Consider the following 20,689-nt stretch of genomic DNA (forward strand, 5'->3'; position numbering starts at 1 on the left):
CACACTGCCCTCGTGTTATCCTCTCTGCCTTAGGGTTTTGTGTTAGTGGCCAATGCTAGAATATCTCAGCCTTATCCTGGAGTCTGAAACCAGATTGAGAAAGACAGAAAGCTTACCCTGTCCAGATAACTCCACAGTAGCTTGGCAACTAACTTCCAGAACATGTTCCCCAGACAGGGGGAGGTTCAAGACTGGCCAATAGTTCAACAGAAAATCAAAGTTGACATACACTTGCTCCAGCACAAGCCAAACCTCAGCACGTTTCAGTAGGGATGGCACTCTGCCCTCTTCTAGTGTGTCCTAAGTGAGAACTCCCATCTAATAATAAAGTGCTTCACCGCTGGCTTTCACAAGCTACAAGAGAAGGGATCCTGGGCAAAGGCTATTCGCAGTACCACCAGAAACCTCTGCACAACAAGGGATGAGACCAAGTTAAAGCAGCACAGATGTATTTGCACCCATCGTTCTAAACATGATTGGCAAAGAGATATGCAAATTCTTCTCAGCACAGCAACATCAAGTCAGATTCAGGGAAGTGACTTTCTAGCTGAATCACACTCTTCATGGAGATTGCAAGGTTATGTAGGGGGGGTCATGGTATTGTCACACTTACTTTTGTGCTGCTTTCAGAGCTGGGCAGCTGGGCAGCTGGACAGCGGTGTTGCCCACCTCTGACGGCAGTGTCCCACCAGCAAGAATTAAAGGTGGCAATACCATACCATGCCACCTTTACTTCCGTGCTGCTGCAGAGCGGTGGCTGCTGACAGAGGGCCCAGCTCTGCAGGCAGCAGCGCAGAAGTATGGATGGCAATACCGTACCATGACATCCTTACTTCTGTGCTGCTGCTGGCAGCGCCGATGCCTCCAGAGCTGGGCTTCCAGCCAGAAGCCACCCTCTCTAGCTGCCCAGTTCTGAAGGCAGCGCTGCCGGCAGCACCGATGCCTTCAGAGCTGGGCTCCTAGCCAGAAGTCGCCCTCTCCAGCTGCCCAGTTCTGAAGGCAGCGCCGCCGCCAGCAGCAGCACAGAAGTAAGGCTATCAGTACCACAACTCACCCCTCAATAATCTTGTGACACCCCCGCTCACAACTCCTACAACACCATGAAATTTCAGATTTAAATAGCTGAAATCATGAATTTTTTTTTATTTTTAAAATCCTATGACCATGAAATTGACCAAAATGGACCATGAATTTGGTAGGGCCCTAAGCATAGCCCTTAGGCACATAGAATCATAGAATATCAGGGTTGGAAGGGACCTCAGGAGGTCATCTAGTCCAACCCCCTGCTCAAAGCAGGACCAATTCCCAACTAAATCATCCCAGCCAGGGCTTTGTCAAGCCTGATCTTAAAAACCTCTAAGGAAGGAGATTCCACCACCTCCCTAGGTAACCCATTCCAGTGCTTCACCACCCTCCCAGTGAAAATGTTTTTCCTAATATCCAACCTAAACCTCCTCCACTGCAACTTGAGACCTTTACTCCTTGTTCTGTTATCAGGTACCACTGAGAACAGTCTAGATCCATCCTCTTTGGAACCCCTTTCAGATAGTTGAAAGCAGCTAACAAATCCCTCCTCATTCTCCTCTTCTGCAGACTGAACAATCCCAGTTCCCTCAGCCTCTTCTCATAAATCATGTGCTCGAAGCCCCTAATCATTTTTATTGCCCTCTGCTGGACTCTTTCCAATTTTTTCACATCCTTCTTGTAACGTGTGGCCCAAATCTGGACACAATACTCCAGATGAGGACTGATCAGTGTTGAATAGAGGGTAATGATCATGCCCCTCGATCTGCTGTCAATGTCCCATCTAATACAGCCCAAAATGCCATTAGCCTTCTTGGCAACAAGAGCACACTGCCGACTCATATCCTGCTTCTCGTCCACTGTAACCCCTAGGTCCTTTTCTGCAGAACTGCTGCCTAGCCACGCGGTTCCTAGTCTGTAACAGTAAATGGGATTCTTCCATCCTAAGTGTAGGATTCTGCACTTGTCCTTGTTGAATCTCATCGGATTTCTTTTGGTCCAATCCTCTAATTTGTCTAGGTCCCTCTGTATCCTATCCCTACCCTCCAGTGTATCTTCCACTCCTCCCAGTTTAGTGTCATCTGCAAACTTGCTGAGGATGTAATCCACGCCATCCTCCATATTATTAATGAAGATATTGAACCAAACCGGCCCCAGGACCGACCCTTGGGGCACTCCACTTGAACACAAAAAAGACTTGCTTAAGTCTTACTGAAGTCAGACTTAATGTCTGTGCTTAAGTGCTTTGATAAAGAAGGCTGTGATTACTCATGTCCTTAAGGCTAAGCCAGTACTTAAGTGACTGCTGAATCTGGACCATGACAAATTTAGGCAGGATTTAAACAAACAAGCCACAGCAGAAGGGAAAGGCTCTGGATCCCTTTCTCATCTTCCTGAGTCACACAGAATTAGTCTCGACCCCTTATACATAGAGCAATTATATACACATTTCACATAGTGACCAAGGTTTATTTAGTACACTGAATTTATCCCCATTCCTAAATTCACTTACCCTGAGACTTGACATAATTTACAGACTTTTAACTTTTTTCCTGTAGTCATATTTTCACTTTTTCCTTTTTTTTTTTTTTTTTTATAGGGAAGAGGGTAGAGAGGGAATCAATCCAGGTTGGTTTGAGGATGGACCAAACATATGAAATCAAATAAATGTAAATGGCCAGAGTATCTCCAATATGCAATGAGCCAAGGAGAAGAGTCAAAACAGATTGGAAAAATAACTCTTGTCCAAAAGAAGGAAAATAATTAATATTGATTTTTTAATATTAAGTTTAAAATGATCAGATTGATATTTACTGCAAAAAAAAAGTTAACAATGACAATTCAATCCATTGCTCCACAGGCACTCAATGAAATTATGCACTCGTTCTTCTCAAGGCTAATGCTAGCAGAACTGATATGACAGGCTGAAGAGAGCCCATTTTGATGGACTGTGACACAGCAGGCAGCCTCATGTTATAAACCCCCCTGAGAACTGAATCCATGTTGACAGAGGATTAACTGCTGTTCATTCTTTCAGGAGGTTAAGAAACTGTATTAGCTGCCTGATAACTACATCCACTGGGAATCAGTCTCCTGCGGTTAGCAAACACACACCTCGGTGAAAGTGCCACCAAATGCTCATTTTAGACAGGAGTGATTAATGGGGTTAGAATCTAAGCTCCAGGGTGGCTTGTGACAGGGCATTGCCAGCAGAGTTGAATGGACAACTCAAAGCCAGCAGAAACTCCTTTATGCATTTCCTATAGATACACTGCCTCGGGACATTCGCTAAGACTCTGGTTAACTTAAAAGAACTGAATCACACATATCAGAGGCTCAAGTGAAAAGATCATGAAACTTACTCAGTTTTCTGCACAACGGGGAAGCTTCCAAGCCGTACATAAGAACTCTGAATTCCATTTTCTTTCCTTCCAAAAATTTCCTTCACGCTGAACAAATCCACCAGGTCAAACCCTGTCCCAAAGTAGATGGTAAAGACAAGACTGATCAGGCTACTGTTCAAAAAGCAGAATAATGGGGCAAGCATTCAGACTGTAGTCTGGTGTCTATGTTCAACCATGGATGCCAATTCTGACTTGGAGAAGTTTGAGCATAATTCCAGCATGATTTAGTCTGTCAAATTACTCCAAAATCAGAGTGATAAATACATAGGAAGAGAAAAATCAAACTGCAAAGTGCCTTAAAGACATCAAAATGACATTTTACATGCACTTATGATGATTATTTGTATTCCCGTAGTGCCTAAGAGTAGATGAGATTCAACTAATCCATGAGAGTCACGCAGTTAAGGGGTAGAACTAAACAGCACAGATAAAATCTAGGGAAGCCTTTTACTGTAGAGCAATTAGTCCAAGAGCTTGTCTCCACACGATTTCTGTACCAATATAACTAAACTAGTTTAGAACCAATCCAACATAGACAAATTGGTGCAATCCTTTGTGTGGATGCAGTTATACCAATTTAGACAGGCTTATATTGGAACAGCTTATTATGATACACACATGCTAGGTGTTTCTACCAATTTAACCACATCAGTTTTTAAACCAATGTAGTTAAATCGAAACAAAAATTGTGTGCAGTCCAGGTCCAGGAAAGAGCTATAGGTAGCAGGAGACAGCAAAATATAAACCTAAAGTATGCTGTCTGTTGTTGGGGAGAGGAGCACCTTTTCAAGGTGGCTGATCCTTTTGTCTTGCATGAATTTTCCTGACTTTCAGTAGCCTTCTCTCCTGTCCACTCTGCTACTGGACAATCAGGAGGTTAAAAAAGGCAGCTAAGATACTTCCAGGGCCTCATGGTTTCATCCCATAACTACTCGGGTGACAACTCTATTGACAAACCTTCTAACATACTGACATCAGCCATGATTGCTTCTATAAATTTTAGCAAATAGAGACAACCAGGGACTTGAAAGCTCCCTACTGGCTATAATATAAAACCAGCATGACCTGTCCATACAAACTTGCTGATAGCTCATTTCACCCTGCAGCACATATTTTTCATTTACACCAAACATACTGACATGCGGAAGGACCACGAGTGTTGTCTGTGAGAAATGGCTCGCATTCATTGGCAAGGAAACTTGTTAGCTGTCCACAAAAGCTAATTTGTGAAGGGGCAGGTTGGATCACTGCCAAAGCTGCTACACAATTCCAATTCAGCATCAGCTGCCAGACTTTTCAAACTATGTAGGAAAAGCTCTGCTATGTAGATACAAGTGATGGTGATGAAAACTTCCTCCTAAGTATTTCCATCATTACCCTCAGATGCCAAACATGCTTTAATCTTTCCCTGACAACTCAAGCAAACATCCTTATCTTGAGGGATTGTTTATGGCTTTCAAACTGTTACAGTCAATGCAAACGAAGTGTCATATTCAATCAATCACTTCATCTTGCTGAAATCCCTAAAAGAGAGCAGGATCAGAGCTGCTTATGCTAATAAAATAGTACAATGAAACAGATAAGCAAGCTTGTTAAAGCTATTTTGCAAATAGAACCTAAACATGATAATTTGTTATTATACAGCATGCAGGTAAATTACAGCAGAATCTCACAAATTCACACTAAAGATTGGTGCATTGCAAATTACTTTTATTTTGGAGACTTAACGAGGAAATGAACAAACACTGAAACAGAATCAATCTCGCTTAGCAAAAAATACTTTGTTCATTTACCATGACGACCGTAGTTGAAATTATATTTTAATGATGCTTCAAAGCATATTAGTAAAAATCCTGTGGGGTATAACTTTCAAAAAGAATGAAGCTTTTTAAGGAGGCTTTGCTGTGTGGTTTCCCATCATGGTTTTCAACTAATAAATTGGTAAATTTAAGATCGGAATAGCAAGTATTAAGGGGGTTATTTTTAACTAACCCATCCATTTGCTACATAACGCCCCCTTAAAGAGACCCATCACATTTTCAAATGAAAAATGTGCATGTACATGTAACATCTATGATAATTTTTAACTGAAGAAGAAAAATATATTTTTTCTCAATTTCTGCCCCAGATTGTTTACTTTGTGTGTCTGGAAGCACTCTGGAATGAATCCATCCCTTTGTTGGCTCTAGATCCAGTGCAAAGACAGAGAGGGGACAGCTTGGGGCTGTAGGGTCAGACCTCCGCTCAAGCTACAACTCTCTGGTCCACTCTACAAAGTACCAGGATTAACTGGCTCCAGAGTGGTGAGTACACAGCTAAGGGATGGAGAAGTATGGCACTTCCCTTGAGAGCCAGCAAGTGTCTCCTGGCTTCCTTGAGCTTCCTCTGGAGAGGAATGAGTCATGCAGTGTAGGGCTGTTCTTAGCAGGCACAAACCAAGTCCTGCAAGAGAATTATACAATTCTCAGACACATCTCTTAGCTTTCTGACCTTTTTGATAAGTAGAACAGGCAAGGATACTTCCGTCTTGCACAGCATAGTGCATGGATACACTGCTGGTGGCTTCCCACCATCAGCACAGATATGGTTAGCTGGATGGCTTCTGACTCTGAGCCATTTAATCAGCAGTGCTATAAATATGGCAGCTAATGAGATGGATAACACTCTTTGATCATCAGGAGCCCACTTCATTATGCCCACTAAAACACGAGACTACTGAAAACATCTAACCTGATTCAGTCTCATGAAAAGCAGTGTACCCTGGTCAGACCAATAACATTAGAACAATGACCTGAAAGAAAGGCTCTGTTTCACAGTGACAAACTGGACTAGGAAAGTAATTTCTTAGGTGGTGCTCTACTGATCAAATCAGTCCAACGTCTCTTCATTTGCAGTAATAACTCTTTATGGGAAGCAGCCCATTACTCCAGATGCAGACAGTTACTGCAGGAAGAACGCAGCCACACTGTGGCACTGGGCACCGTTCACGTTGTGCTAGTTGTAATATTCAAGAGCACTTCCTTTTACAACTGAGGAGCCCAGTCTGTGGTCTGAGGACCAAAGGTAGCCCTGCAGTACCCTAAATCATGGCCCACAGTCACAATCTTCCTTCACCTGCAGAGTGTGAAGGATTGGAATTGCTCAACTGCAATGTTTCTCTGCTAATGAACCTCTATTAATCTACCAAGGAAGATGCAAGTATTAGCAAATATAGATTTCTCCAGTTATTTGAAGGAGGTTTTCTTAATAAAGTTTATATTCAGGCACTATGTTCCAGGGGATTGAGCATGGAACTAGGAACTCCTAAATTCTATTCCCTTTCACAAAGCGACCTGTTATGTTGAGCACAGACAATTTGCTTGTCCAATCAGTACCTCAGTTTCCCCATGTCTTTCTGGCGTCAAAAGCAACTTCTATATCTGGAGTAATTGTCAAATTGAGAGGACAGACAAACACTCAGAATTCACAAGTTATATTATTCACTAGAATTTCAACTCTTCAGAAAAGACAGCAAAAAGCAGCAACTTTACACAGTTAATTAACTCCACTTTCAGAAATCCAGCTAAGCAGTTTGATTCAGCACTTTTTGCTAACAGCAGCTTCTCTGACTGTCTCCCAAAACAGTATAGGCCCCATTTAGGGTTGCCATCTTTTGAGTGTGTGTGGGGGCAGGGGGAGGAAATCAAGGGCACTTCTTGCAAAATATTTAAAGAGCTAATTTGCATAAATCATTTTTAAAACAATTTGCTGATATTTACAAGTAACTTGTAAGGAGGTTTTTAACATTTAAATTCCTTAAATAAAAGCCAGAGGATTTAAGTGCCTTGGGAGTGCACTATAGACTAGGATTCATTAACGGAGCCTCTTGCTATTAACCAATTGCCTCTTGCCCTTGTTTCCATACATACTACAGTTGGGTTTTCATATGTGCTTCGAGTTGACCTAACTCTACTTCCACTGAAGCCATAAGGAGTTTTATCAACGACTTCAGTGGGAGAGAGTCATGCTCATGCTGAGCACTTTTTAAAATCCCACCCTACGGCAAGAAACAAGGATCAAGCAAGCTACTGACCTGTAGTCTCAATACTTTGTACAAGGACTCCCCGCCCATGGTACAAGGAGGCAGGAACTTAGATGCCCATAAGTTTGTAATAATATTAAAACATTCTTCACTTGTACCACCAGGAGTCACCACTCACACTAATTGTTTACTTTGCACCATTTCCTCCAGTTGGAAGGTGCAGTTGGATGGGCCAGTTTCCCTTTTGTTTAGGGTCAATTGAATGTTCTGGTTTTTCTGCTGCATCACATAGTAAACATTAGGGGGTCCTACCATTGCAGAACAACCTCCAAACTACAGCTAGAAAGTCTGGATTTTGATCTGAATTCCAGCCTCAGCAAATATGGGAATGTGAGAATCAGGAATTTTGGCTGAGGCCTATCGCTAATGTATGCCCAGAAGATGACCTGTTTATCTCCTTCTCTCTAAAGTGGAGATGCTCATTCACTGAAGCCTTCAGAGTAGCAGCCGTGTTAGTCTATATCCGCACACTTGTGGCACCTTAAAGACTAACAAATTTATCTGAGCATAAGCTTTCGTGGGCTACAGCCCACTTCTTCGGACACGTAGAATGGAACATATATTGAGGAGATATATATACACATACAGAGAGCATGAAATAGAACCCCGACCAGGGGTAGTCTATTTGCTACCCAAGATCCATAAACCTGGAAATCCTGGATGCCCCACCATCTCAGGCATTGGCACCATAACATCAGGGTTGTCTGGCTATGTGGACTCTCTCCTCAGGTCCTACGTTAAGACAACTCCCAACTTTTCATGCTCTCTGTACGTGTATATATATCTCCTCAATATATATTCCATTCTATGCATCCGAAGAAGTGGACTGCACCCCACGAAAGCTTATACTCAAATAAATTTGTTAAACTCTAAGGTGCTACAAGTACTCCTGTTCTTTTCATTGAAGCCTGTTCTTCTAGAACATCTGCCTGAAGCATCAGCAAAACACGGGGAGAGGCAGATCTGTAGCACCAGCAGATAAAAATGGAGAGAGAATGGTGCTGAACAAATAAGGAGAAAGCAAAAACAGTGAGCAGCTGAGAGTGAAGAGACAGTATAAGAAAAGGAGGATTCAAAGTCATGAGCAAACAGGTAATGGAGAAGAGATGGAGCCAGAGAATCATACACTATAGAGGAAAGGGCTGTTTTAATAGACTAGCCAGCTTTCTGTAACAACAGGAAATAAGACCACAACATTGTTTCCAAGGCAGCATATTTCATCACTTGATCCCATATTCATAACACTCCATTCTATTTACTGTATTGTTCTATTTATCTCTTTCAGCATATTCATTCTCTCATCTGTTTACCCCTCAGTTTTCAGCCAGTTGCTAGTGGGATATTGAGCCACATTCAAAGTTAGTTTTAACATTCAACTCTTTCCCTTGTCACAAAAGGCTTTTCTACATTGAGGGCACTCTCTATTTTCTGAATAATGGACATTTGGCTTGATACCACTAACCTTTCTGCTTCTTTCCTGCTCCAGTGAAACAAGATTAAACAGGAGTTAGTTATTCCTTTGATGTTTTTGTAGGCCAGATAGGCTTGTGCCGGTTGATCTTACCAGAACTATTTATAGTAGACGCCAATTTTAATTAGTTCCTATAGTTTAAAAAGTGTGGTTTGGATTCCATTAGATTTGTGGTGGTGTGAATTCCCTTAGAAGTCGGATAGATGGTGCTATAGCATACACACATATCACAATATTAATGTGACAGTTTGGGAAAAAACCTCTCTTTCTGGCGTGGAGGGCATGCAGGCAGAGTAACGGAGACAGGGAGCCGTATGCATATAGCCAGAGAAGAGTAGCAGATTGGGTAGCTTTTTTTGCAGGTAGACAAAGCAAAAGTGCAGAATCAAGGAATTCTGCACCAATAGCCATAGTCTCTAGTGTTTTTTGCATGGCATTTTTTATTTGTCTTGTCTGTTTTCAATAAGTGACTATTGAGGGTGTTTGAGAAAAGCTACATTTTGGTGCCTAGCTTCATGGGATCTGATTGATTGTGGTGTAGAGAAACACTGCTACACAGAGAGCTCCAGGAGTACTATGTTTTATAACAGACCTGATCCAAAGCTCATTGATGTCAGTGGAAAGACTCCCAACAATTTCAATAGGCTTTGGGTAAGGCTAATATGAGAAAGGATGAAGAGCGCACTCTTTCGAACTAGAGTGTATGCTTTTCAGTTCTGTTGGTTCTGAGCTATCAGGATGATGGACACGTCAGGATTACGTTAGCGGGAATCCTGTCATGTAACGATATAATGAAGCAGGTCACATGAAAACCATTCACACTGGCCAACCTAATTTATCTCTGGGAATACCTTCTTTCACTTTTCATTGCATGGGTCCAGCAGCCAGACAAGCCCAGGTGAAGACATGAATGTGTTTGGTTTGTTAGTATGTAATTACAGTTGGTTTCCAGGAAATAGTTTTTGGGGTTTTTTACTATCCACATAGACCTGAATACTGCTGTAGTCTGAATATCCCTGGAGAGCTGATGCATTCCTTGTGTCCGAGTAAAGAATTGGAATCCATGCAGTGCTGGGATTCCATTGCCACTACCAGAGGATCTCCTTTCATGTACTCTGAGCTACTATTATTAAACATACTGCGGTTCCTTCCTGGACAATGAACTCAAACCTGGCAGGCACATAAGTAACTGCAATACTGATTTCCCTTGTTTATGAGTGTCTTTGAGTGTTGCTTTCCTGCTGCTTATCTGTATATGATATTGACATATACTAAGGGTCCAGTTAGATAAACTTTACCCACATTGGTAAGCCCTCACTGAGGTGAGTAGTCCCACTGAAGTCATCAATGTACGTAAAGTTTGCGCAATTGGACCCAGGGGGGTGGGGAGAGGGAAGGTAAGAACCTGGCAGTTGCAGCCTTGTCACTTAGGGTATGTATAGACTCCAGTCCCTGGGTGCGACTGCCTCTCAGAATGACCTATCCAGGCTAGCTTCTATCTAGAGCACTGAAGCCATGTTAATTACTCAGGGTTCTGGGTAGGTTTGAACAGCCTACACTGATGTTGGTGCTGCTGCAGCTTCACCATTCTGGGGCCTGAGCTAGCTAGTTTAAAGCTCACTCAGGTGTGTCGGTTCAGGCTGCAATTACACGCAATGACGGTAGTCTAGATACACCCTGCTTCACTCTGTGATTTTGGGATGTCGCATATGTGCCTCAGTTGCCTCATCTGTAAAATGTGACTATTATTTTCCTACCTCACATGGCTTTCAGGAAATGAGAGGATATTAAAAGGTCCCCCAATGTTGGCAAATCTGGTGGAGATGCATCCTATCACTTCCAAGCTCTTTACATTGCAAGTTCTTTGCTAGAATATTCAGATCAGCTAAGGGTTAGTAAATAAGTGGTTAGTGATCACATGTGGTGCGACAAACCGTCTACCATGACCTATTATAGGTATAACAGTGGGTGGGGAGAGGGACGGGGAAACAGCTAGCAATTTGTATAGGCACTGTCCAGTCTCTCTCTTTGCCGCATGTGTGTGGTGTAGCTGCCAACCATTGTGTTTGTGCATTGACTCTCTGCAGCCAGGGATCTGTTACAGACCTCTGTCGCTATTCTAGTGGATCCCACTTGCCTCCCCAGTGGATTGCCTAAGTCGACTAGGATATTGGCAATTTCCAATGCGGAGTGCAAAGGGAGGCTAAAAACTGATGTCACACACCAGGACCCCCTGAACAATGAGATGAGCAACTTTGCACTGCAGTCAACTTTGCATCAGCCGGCTGTGGCTTTTCTCATCAAGGAGCCATGGTACGCATGCTCCTCTTCCCAACTGCCAGGGCATGTTTCAGTGTCAAATATAAATAGTTTGAGTAATATTATAATTAGCTGGTGAGTCACTGGCATCTTTGGAATTCAACCCCTATGCTGCTGACCACTGGACAGCAGAGAAGCCCTGACAGTCAATCACAGACATCTCTGTCTATAATTGTAGGCTTCTGGGTTTTACCATCTCATATTGCTTCTGTGGCACAATGCCCAAACATCCTTTACTGAGTTATAAATAAGTGGAGATTACAATACATGGTGTTTGGTTTGTTTGTGCCCAGGGATTTCAGTTATGGGGAGGAGTCTCCAATTAGGCTCCTGTGGTCAGTACTACAGTACAACCCAGAAAGCAGACAGCCTAGATGGTCCTCTGCAATGCCACTACAGCACAGAGTGCTTTCACTTACACAGGAATTGGGGTTAATTCATTCTTAAAATGCCATTGAGATCTCTGGTATTCAGGCACATGTATCTTCTCTTCCCTTGCAGATTTCCCTTCCTGGCCAGCTTATGATTACTTAGTTCAGGACTGTTTCCTCCAAAATGTGGCTAATTATTGAGACTATTATTTAACCCAATTTTTTTTCCCCTGTAGACTGTCCAGATGTCATAGATTCCTAAATTCCTAGGCCAAAAGGTGCCTGTATGATCATCTAGCCTGACCTCTTGTCATTGGCGGCTGTGGCATCAATTCCTCGAGGTTGAGGATGATCACTTTCACAGGTTTTATTTGTTGTGGGTCCTTTTGTAACTGAGGAGTCCAATCCCTGAGCTGCAGGCTTGTTAGCATACATTGCAGGTGGTGTTGGAAGTCAGGATTGGGCCACGATTACTGCATGACAGTCGCCTGTCCTCTCTTTTCTGGCATTTTTCTGAGGCCAGGGCAAGGCGATTTTCCTCAAATGTGGACATTCCTTCTCTGCCAAGTATTCGTTAGTGAGCCCTATCCTGGGCGACTGTCTGCCAGTGTGTGGTGTTGATGCCACATCTCTTGATGTTTATCTTGAGGATGTCTTTAAAGTGTTTCTTTTGGCCTTCCTGTTTATTTTCTCATTCAGTGAGTTGTACACTTACCAAAACAATTGCTGTACACCCATCGGGCAGGCGCACACAGTGCCTGCTCCACCTCAGCTGGTGCTGGATAATCAGGGTCTCAGCACTGAAGATGCTGGCATCTGTGAGGACACTGATATTAGTGAAATGATTCTCCCACTTTATGTTGAGGATCTTCTGAAGAAAGTGCTGGTGCTGGAGTTCCAGATTTTTCTGGTGCTTTCTGTAGGTCACCCAAGTCTCACAGCCGTAGAGGAGATTACCACCGCTTTATAAACTAAAAGTCTAGTGTATGTTCTGATATTGTGATTGCTGAACGCCCAGAGAAACAGTCTGCCAAAGGCAGGGCTGGTGTAGTGAACGTTGTGCTGAATCTCGACGTCTACGTCTGCCCTCTGTGCGAGACGGCTGCCAAAATAGGCAAAGTATTCTACATTTTCCAGCTCTTGTCGATGTAGATTTTCTTTGACAGGGAGCTGGCCAGTGGAGAACTTTAGTTTTGTCGATGTTCAGAGTTAGCCCTAGATTTTTGTAAGCTTCAGAAAAGCAACAAAGGGCTGTTTGTGGATCCGCCTTTGAGGGTGCAACTACAGCAGAATCATCTGCGTACTGGAGTTTGGTTATTGTTGCTGGTATTACTTTATTCTGGCACAGGGATGAGAAAGGTTGAAGAGGCTGCTGTCAGTCTCACATAGGATGCCAATGCCTTGTGGTAGACGGTTTTGGGTTAATGTTTTCATAGCTGCTAAAAAAATGGAGAAAAGCATGGATGCCATTACACAACCTTGTTTTATGCCAGTTCGGATGACAAAGGGATCAGAGGTAGAGCAACTGCACAGGATGGAGGCAGTCATCTGGTCATGGAGAAGTCTTACAATGATGATACATTTGTTTGGACAGCCAAACTTTGACATGGTTTTCCACAGAGCCTCACGGTTGATAGTCGAAGGCTTTGGTCAGATCCATAAAGGCCATATGCAGCTCCAGGTATTGTTCTTGACATTTTTCCTGGATCTGCCTGGCTGTGAAAATCATGTCGGTAGTGCCCTGTGATGGTCTGAAGCCGCACTGGGGCTTTGGAAGTACTTCCTCTGCAACAGGGAGCAGGCGATTCAGTAAGCTTCTAGTGAGAATGTTCCCACCAATGGAGAGGAGAGAGGAGGCTCTGTCTTTCTTTTTGAAAATGGTGACAATGTTAGTGTTACATAAGTCAGCAGGAATTTCTTCGGTGTGCCAGATTTTGAGGAGCAGGAAATTAAGCTTGTTAGTGTTTCTCCCCCCACTTTGAGTACTTCAGCTGGTATGCCATCAGGACCTGGTTCTCTATTGTTTTTAATTTGCTTAATTGCTTTGCAGAGCTCCTCTGGTGACCTCTTATATAACACAGACCACAGAACTTTACCAAAAGAATTCCTGTGTGAACTGCAAGCAGCCAATTATCTCTTTTAAGAATTTAACTAAGCATTTATTGTTGTGGATAAGTGTAATTAATTAATGTATGATGGATAGGTTTAAGCAGGATAGGATCAGATGAGTATAAGGTTGACAAGCATTTATAAGTGATGAGTGTGTATTAAGTATGTAAACAAAGTAAGGCTATAATGCAAAGTTTGTAGGCTGAAGTCTGTAAGATTTCCTCTTAGCCATGTTAGTCTTTGGGACTAAAGAGGGTGACATAAGTAAGTGACCCAGGAATGACCTTGTACCAGTAAAGTTACAAGATTACTGTGTTTGAAAAAATATGCCACAATATACCTGTCTAGACTGCAAGTCACTCAATCATAACATCATGAGCAATTCTGCTGTCACCTCAGATTACCGTGGGGACGTGCATATATAGATGCTAATGAGAATAAGGGGAACAAAGAGAACAACCTCTGAAAAGAGGAGCACCCCAAAATTTATGGGATATGGAAGTACAGATAAGGAAAAAGGGGTTGACACCCTTATGCATATGTATGAGCCTTAGTAGGCATAAGTCTTTCTCAGAATAAAAGGTGTTGCCCGGCCTGCATGCTAGGGGGAAGAAACACCCGGGGACATGCCAGAATGACAGCCATGGATGATGACGACGATGAGAATAATGACTGACACTCCGGGGGGGAGAGAGAGGGGTCTCCCAGCAGGAGATGTGAGTCATAGGGTTAAACACCTCACACTCTCTCTCTATCTGCTGTTGTATTTTTAGTATTTGTGGGATTCTTTTTATCTGCTTAGTGAATTTGTTAATAAAGGAAATTGTAATAAACTGGAATTGTTTCTCATTTGCTCTTAGAGTCTCTTAAAACTAATAATATTTCTGATGCTGTAACCCTCAGGAGACTAAATCTTTAACCAATGTAGTCTAAGACACTGGTTCTCAACTAGGGGTCTGTGGCCCCCTGGGGACAGGTGGCTGCAAGCAGGTTTCAGGGGCTCCACGAAGCATAGCCAGCGTTAAACTGTCTGGGGACCAGGGCAGAAAGCCAAAGCTCAGGCCCCACTGTGGTGGGGCTGAAGTCCAATCAACTTAGCTTTGCAGGGCTCCCTGTGGCTTGGGGCCATGGGCAATTGCCCTGCTTGCTGCCCACTAACGGTAGCGCTGGGTTTTATATGCAAAAAAACAGTTGCTTTGGCACAGGTGGGCTGTGGAGTTTTTATACCATTTTGGGCAGGAGTGGGGTGGAGGGGAGACAGAGAAAGGTTGAGAACCCCTGGTCTAAAAGATTAATCAGTAATCAGTTCACTCATACATCTGTAAGGCTGTATCAGTGGTTCTCAAAGTTTTGTACTGGTAACCCCTTTTACATAGCAAGCATCTGAGTGGGACCCCCCCTCATACATTAAAAACACTTTAAAATATATTTAATATTATAAATGCTGGAGGCAAAGCGAGGTTTGGGGTGGAGGCTGACAGCTCGTGACCCCCTATGTAATAACCTTGCAGCCCCCTTAGGGGTCCTGACCCCCAGTTTGAGAAGCCCTGGGCTATACAGAGCAGGCATCCAATCCTGCTTTTAAAAGCTACCACAAACCTTAGTAAATTGCTCCAATTGTTAATGATCCCCACTGTTCAAAATGTTATTTCCAGTCTGAATGTGTCTCGCTTCAGCTTTCACTTTCAGATTTCATTGGGCTGATCCACTATCCTGCAGGCCTAGCTTAGACTATATTAAATGGTCCAAAACCAAGTTTTTGAGCTGCAGGAAGCCCCTTCATTTGGTAAGATCAGTTGCATGTGCCAGTGTGTTGTGATATGATGATGATGCATCATAATGGGCCATAGCCATGTCATCATATTACATCACCAAGTTGCTGTGTATGGCAGGGAGCTGTGACTCTGTCAGATGCCCTGAGAAAAGAGGGTCAGGGCTAGGCAATATTTAGATGGACTGAGTGTGACAGCCGGGAATTCTAAAATTTCGCTTTTGACTCTAACAACTTAGGACAAGTCACATAAGCTCTCTTGGCTTAGTTTCCCTATCTGTAAAATAAGAACACTATGTATCTACCGGACAGGGATGGTGTGCAAATTATTTCATGTTTATACGTTGCCTAAGACTAAGTGCTATTAAATCCCTTGCCACGTACTGTAATAGGTGTTTGCCCTAGTGTTCTGATCTGAGCCCATTTCGTTTTCCTAAATTCCCATTGCATTTTCTGTCATGTCTGGTCTTTCCTACTTCCTGGACTAAAGTAAAGTAATTGTCATGTTATGAGCTGTTACTGTTCTCTGTTAAACAGCTGTGGTGTATCACCTGCAATGTCTCTCACTGCTTTCCTTTATTACTTACCTTCCCTCACCTTATCCTGTTTGCTTGTATGGCAGCCTTCCTTGAATGCTGTTGCAAAAAATCATCATCATTTAAACCAAGGGTCTCAAAGTACCAGCCTGCGGGTCATCTGCAGCCCAAGAACCTTCTCACTGCAGCCCGCGGAAAAGAGATGCAGGCAGACACACTGCTGGAAATCCCTCACAGTTCCCAGTGGCTGGGGAAGAGGGACAGAGATATCATCATTAGTTGCCGGGCAGAGTCAGGCATGGAGCCAGGCAGAGAGTGTCTTCAACCCAATAATTCTGAGCCCTTTGAAGAAGGTGTGGATGATCTGCTGGAGTCTGATGCAAACCTGGATTTCAAAAGGGTCAATGATTCGCAAACAAAAGCAAAACTGGAGGAGACTGAAGAGATTTCCAGTATTAAAAGTACTTGTAGAATAGCTGATGCTGAATACAAATTGGAGTCTCCCCCAGAAAAAAAAAATACATATCCTATTCAATAAGAGGCCTCTAACCATATAACGGAGACTCCTATTGAAGTACCTGTCCCTACTCTTAGCCATCAGAATTTACATATTGGAGGTGCTAGACCTAAACAGTTGCTTAATCTTCCTCAAAGAACTGCAACTGAGAGAGAGCCAAATATGCCTACGACTGAATTCCAGGAAGTGAATTCCATACCCCCAAAGGCCCCTCTCTCAGAAACCAAAACTAGTACTGACATAAGCTCCAAATGTAATCAGTCTGATACAGAAAACTCCTTGGAAGCAGGCGGAAGTTGCGTATCTGCAAGTGTAGAACCTGTTAAAACATCTCTAGTTCTGGGACTAAAACAGCCACCCTGGGTTCCCGATTCAGAGGCACCCAACTGCATGAACTCCCAAGTCAAGCTCACATTTACAAAAAAGAAGACATCACTGTCGTGCGTGTGGGAAAGTGTTCTGTGGTGTTTGTTGCAATCGGAAGTGATAAATTATCTATGGTATGCAAGGTATATTGATAATTTCTAAGGTCAACAAGTAAATTCATGATTGTATGTCCTATCTCCCCAAAGAGAGGCTTTCGATGTCTGATACTTGTTACAGGAGTTGGGTATGCTCCGTATTCTGCTCCCAATCTCAACATTAAGTGAATTGGAAAAACCTTTGCCCATGGTATTTCCAGTTTCTGAATGAGAATGCCACAAAGGAAAGGATTATTTGGTAACAGGAGATTGTCAAGTTTCTGAAAAGTTGGTGCAGGCATTAGTTTCTGGACAGAGTCAGCCATGGAGGTAGCATCACATTTTTCAACGATGTATATCAACAATTCGAAATACCTAACACAACTACCTGGTGCACACCTTGCTGCAATCCTGAAGGTTTCAACTGCTGAGTCACTGAGGCCAGACCTCAACAAACTGACAGAACTGAAGCATTGCCAGGTGTCTGGCAAACACTAAAAACTCTCTAGCAGGCGAAGAATTGTATAAAGTTGTATGACAGTTTTATTATTTCTAAGAAATTCAAAATAAAAAAATGCAATATACACATTTTCTTTTCTGAACACCATCTTCAGTGACATTATTAGCCTGCTGGGAGGATTTGAGAACTGGCAGTGGCCCTAAGGTAAATTGAGTTTGAGACCCCGGGTTTAAACTTAACTGACTTGATCTATTTTCCAAGTCCCCTACCCCACAGCCATTGGGGTAGGTTGATCTGTTGGGATTTCACACTGAATCATGACCTGCAGTTCCTGTGCTCAGACAAATCTCTGTTTCCCCTCAGTTTATTGGATCACAGATACTGAAGTTCGTTAAAGATGTGAGGTCACTGCATAACGCATTGTCATGGGTCTACCTTTCAGGCCTGCTGTTGATTGTGTTCTGTGCAACAGCCATATGTGTTGTCCTATGCATTTACTAAGAGTGCAATAAAAAGATAAACAAATTCCCCAAACGCATTTGTTTCTAACCTCCTTAATGACATTACTCCCTCTCCCCTCCCCACACCTGCACAAAACAGAGACAGAAGGGAAGGCAGAGGTGTTGCGCTTTAATACAGTTATACAGGGCCTTTGTCACCTCAGAGTTAGATTTGCTGTAATGTTCTCCCTTCTGAAGCTGACGTTAGGTCAGAATGCGGCTTTCTTGAGCACATTACACCAGGATCAGCACTGTCTGCCAGTAATTTTCCAGATGGACTGCAAGGTGCTGATGTTAACCGACGGAGCCCTAAACAATTTGGAACCTGGTTACCAAAGAGGCAGTCTCTTTCCCTAGGCCATTGTACCACAGTTAAATTCTGCAGAGACACTAGAGCTGGCATTCTCTCATAAGTGAGAGATATCTCGTGGACTGTACCTCACTGAAACACAATCACCCCTGGGATACAATATAACAGCTCCTTAGCGTCATGGAGCAACACCATACAATAGTTCAGAAGAGGAAATAAAGAATACCACAGTCACAAAATCTGTCAGGGTAGTTTTAGAAGGCAGGATGTCGTTTTTCACATTGATGTTTGTGCAGGACACTAGGGCTTGCACTCTTATCTTGCTAAAATTGCTAGGGGATGCTTAAGGACCAATAAGGACAGCATATTCATCTTATGTCCGGGATGGATTGATTTAAATCCACAAGCAGGAAACTTTGATTTAAATGGATTTTAATCTTGTTTTGCATTTGTAATTTTTAGTTATTTTCCTAAGAAAAGCAGATTCTCATTGGTTGGTACAAATTGTTACTTTCTGCTAACCAGAAGGACACACTATGGCTATAAAAACAACAACGAATCTGGTGGCACCTTAAAGACTAACAGATTTATTTGGGCATAAGCTTTCATGGGTGAAAAACTCACTTCTTCAGGAGTATTCCCTTCTCTTCATGTGTCATTATATAATGCCTGCATCTGTAACTTTCACTTCATGCATCTGAAGAAGAGGGTTTTTTACCTACAAATGGTTATGCCCAAATAAATCTGTTAGTCTTTAAGGTGCCACCATACTCCTCGTTGTTTTTGCGGATACAGACTAACATGGCTACGCCCTGATACATGACACCACTAAGGCTATACACATTTATTTAAGTAGTTTTATAGTTTAACATACATTTATTCAGACTGTTAAGTTTTACATTTTCTATTTGTTAGAAAATGTTAAATGTATTTCTTATTTACTAAAAGATGATTATCTTTTTAGTCGTGATCTGGGTCAAGCTGCTTTTGGATGGAAATTTGGAACTCAATTAAAACGCACAAACATTTTCAATTTGTTTTTACTAGTTAAGTAAAACTACCTTAAATGTGTTGGACATAAAAGTAAAAAAAAAGATTCTCAAAACGTGTTGTGCATTTATTTATTAGTTAAACAAATGGACTATTACCTGCAGTTAGTGAACTGATCTGATTGTTGTCACCACGTCCTTCAGGATTTTAGAATTAGTAGCTCTCCTTTCATACTCAGTTTTATTCATAGAGGGAAACAAGCTTTGCTGCCTTTTCCATCCCAATTTGTTTCTCAACTTCAAATGAGCTAGTAGTTTCACTGGATTAGCTGAATAAACTGAAATGAAGAAAATATTAATTCTGCCCCTACAGAAGAGACCGCTGCCAGGGGTGCGGGAACAATTTTTATAGTGGGGGTGTTGAGAGCCATTGAACCAAACTGTAAACCCTGTATCTGATGGAAACCACTTCAAGCCAGGAGATGCAGTAGCACCTCAAGCACCCCTAGTTCCAGCACCTATGACCCCTGCTGTCAAAAGCTGGTTTAACATTTCAACAAGCTCTGGTTCCAGGTGCTTAGCCAGTGACTTCCTCTAGTTCACTGATCTGACTTTCTTTAAAATGTGGAAGCAAACATATACTGCTTGAATGTTGTTATTTGTATTTCATTTAAATGATTTTTAATACTTTATAATAAGTTTAGGCATTAACTTTTGTTGTCAGAATTTTAGAATTTAATTTTAAATAGGTTGCTTTTTAAAAGGAAAAATGTATTTAATTTAAATAATCAGATTTGATTTTTTTAAATCACTGATTTTTATCCACCCTGCTTACATCTATTCTGCCTCCAACAGCACAGTGACCCCTAGCCCAGTGCTGGAACATTAGTCCAATACTGTCCTCTCTCTTGAATCACAGTAAAAGCAAGGTTTCAGAGTAGCAGCAGTGTTAGTCTGTATCCACAAAAAGAACAAGAGTACTTGTGGCACCTTAGAGACTAACAAATTTATTTCAGCATGAGCTTTCGTGAGCTACAGCCCACTTCTTCAGATGCACAGAAAGAAGTGAGCTGTAGCTCACGAAAGCTCATGCTGAAATAAATTTGTTAGTCTCTAAAGTAAAAGCAAGGAATCCTTGTTGCTTCCAAGTATGAAAAGCTGTCTAGTTACTTCTAAGAATTATCTTGTATTAAGAAAAGAGCTAGAAGTTGCTGTAATCCATGACTTTACCAATCTGGTTGAGAAGTCACTGCACAGTATTGACAACCTTTTAACTTTAGATTTAAGAGATAAATGTTGACCTAGTAAATGACTGTCCTGTGCTATCAGTCTGGCTGGAAGAACTAAGTCATCTGTCATCGGTGAA

The 20,689-nt window shown here is 42.3% G+C and overlaps 1 protein-coding gene across 1 annotated transcript in view; it reads right to left on the reverse strand.

Moving 5' to 3' along the window:
• Nucleotides 1-20,689, reverse strand: part of COL22A1 (collagen type XXII alpha 1 chain) — a 346,712-nt gene that overhangs the window by 220,969 nt on the left and 105,054 nt on the right. The window contains 1 exon segment of the mRNA XM_075062036.1: nucleotides 3,387-3,498. Coding sequence (XP_074918137.1) covers nucleotides 3,387-3,498 — 112 coding nt within the window.

The sequence above is a fragment of the Chelonoidis abingdonii genome, chromosome 2, assembly GCF_003597395.2.
Source record: "Chelonoidis abingdonii isolate Lonesome George chromosome 2, CheloAbing_2.0, whole genome shotgun sequence".
In the NCBI taxonomy this organism is placed as follows: domain Eukaryota; kingdom Metazoa; phylum Chordata; order Testudines; family Testudinidae; genus Chelonoidis; species Chelonoidis abingdonii.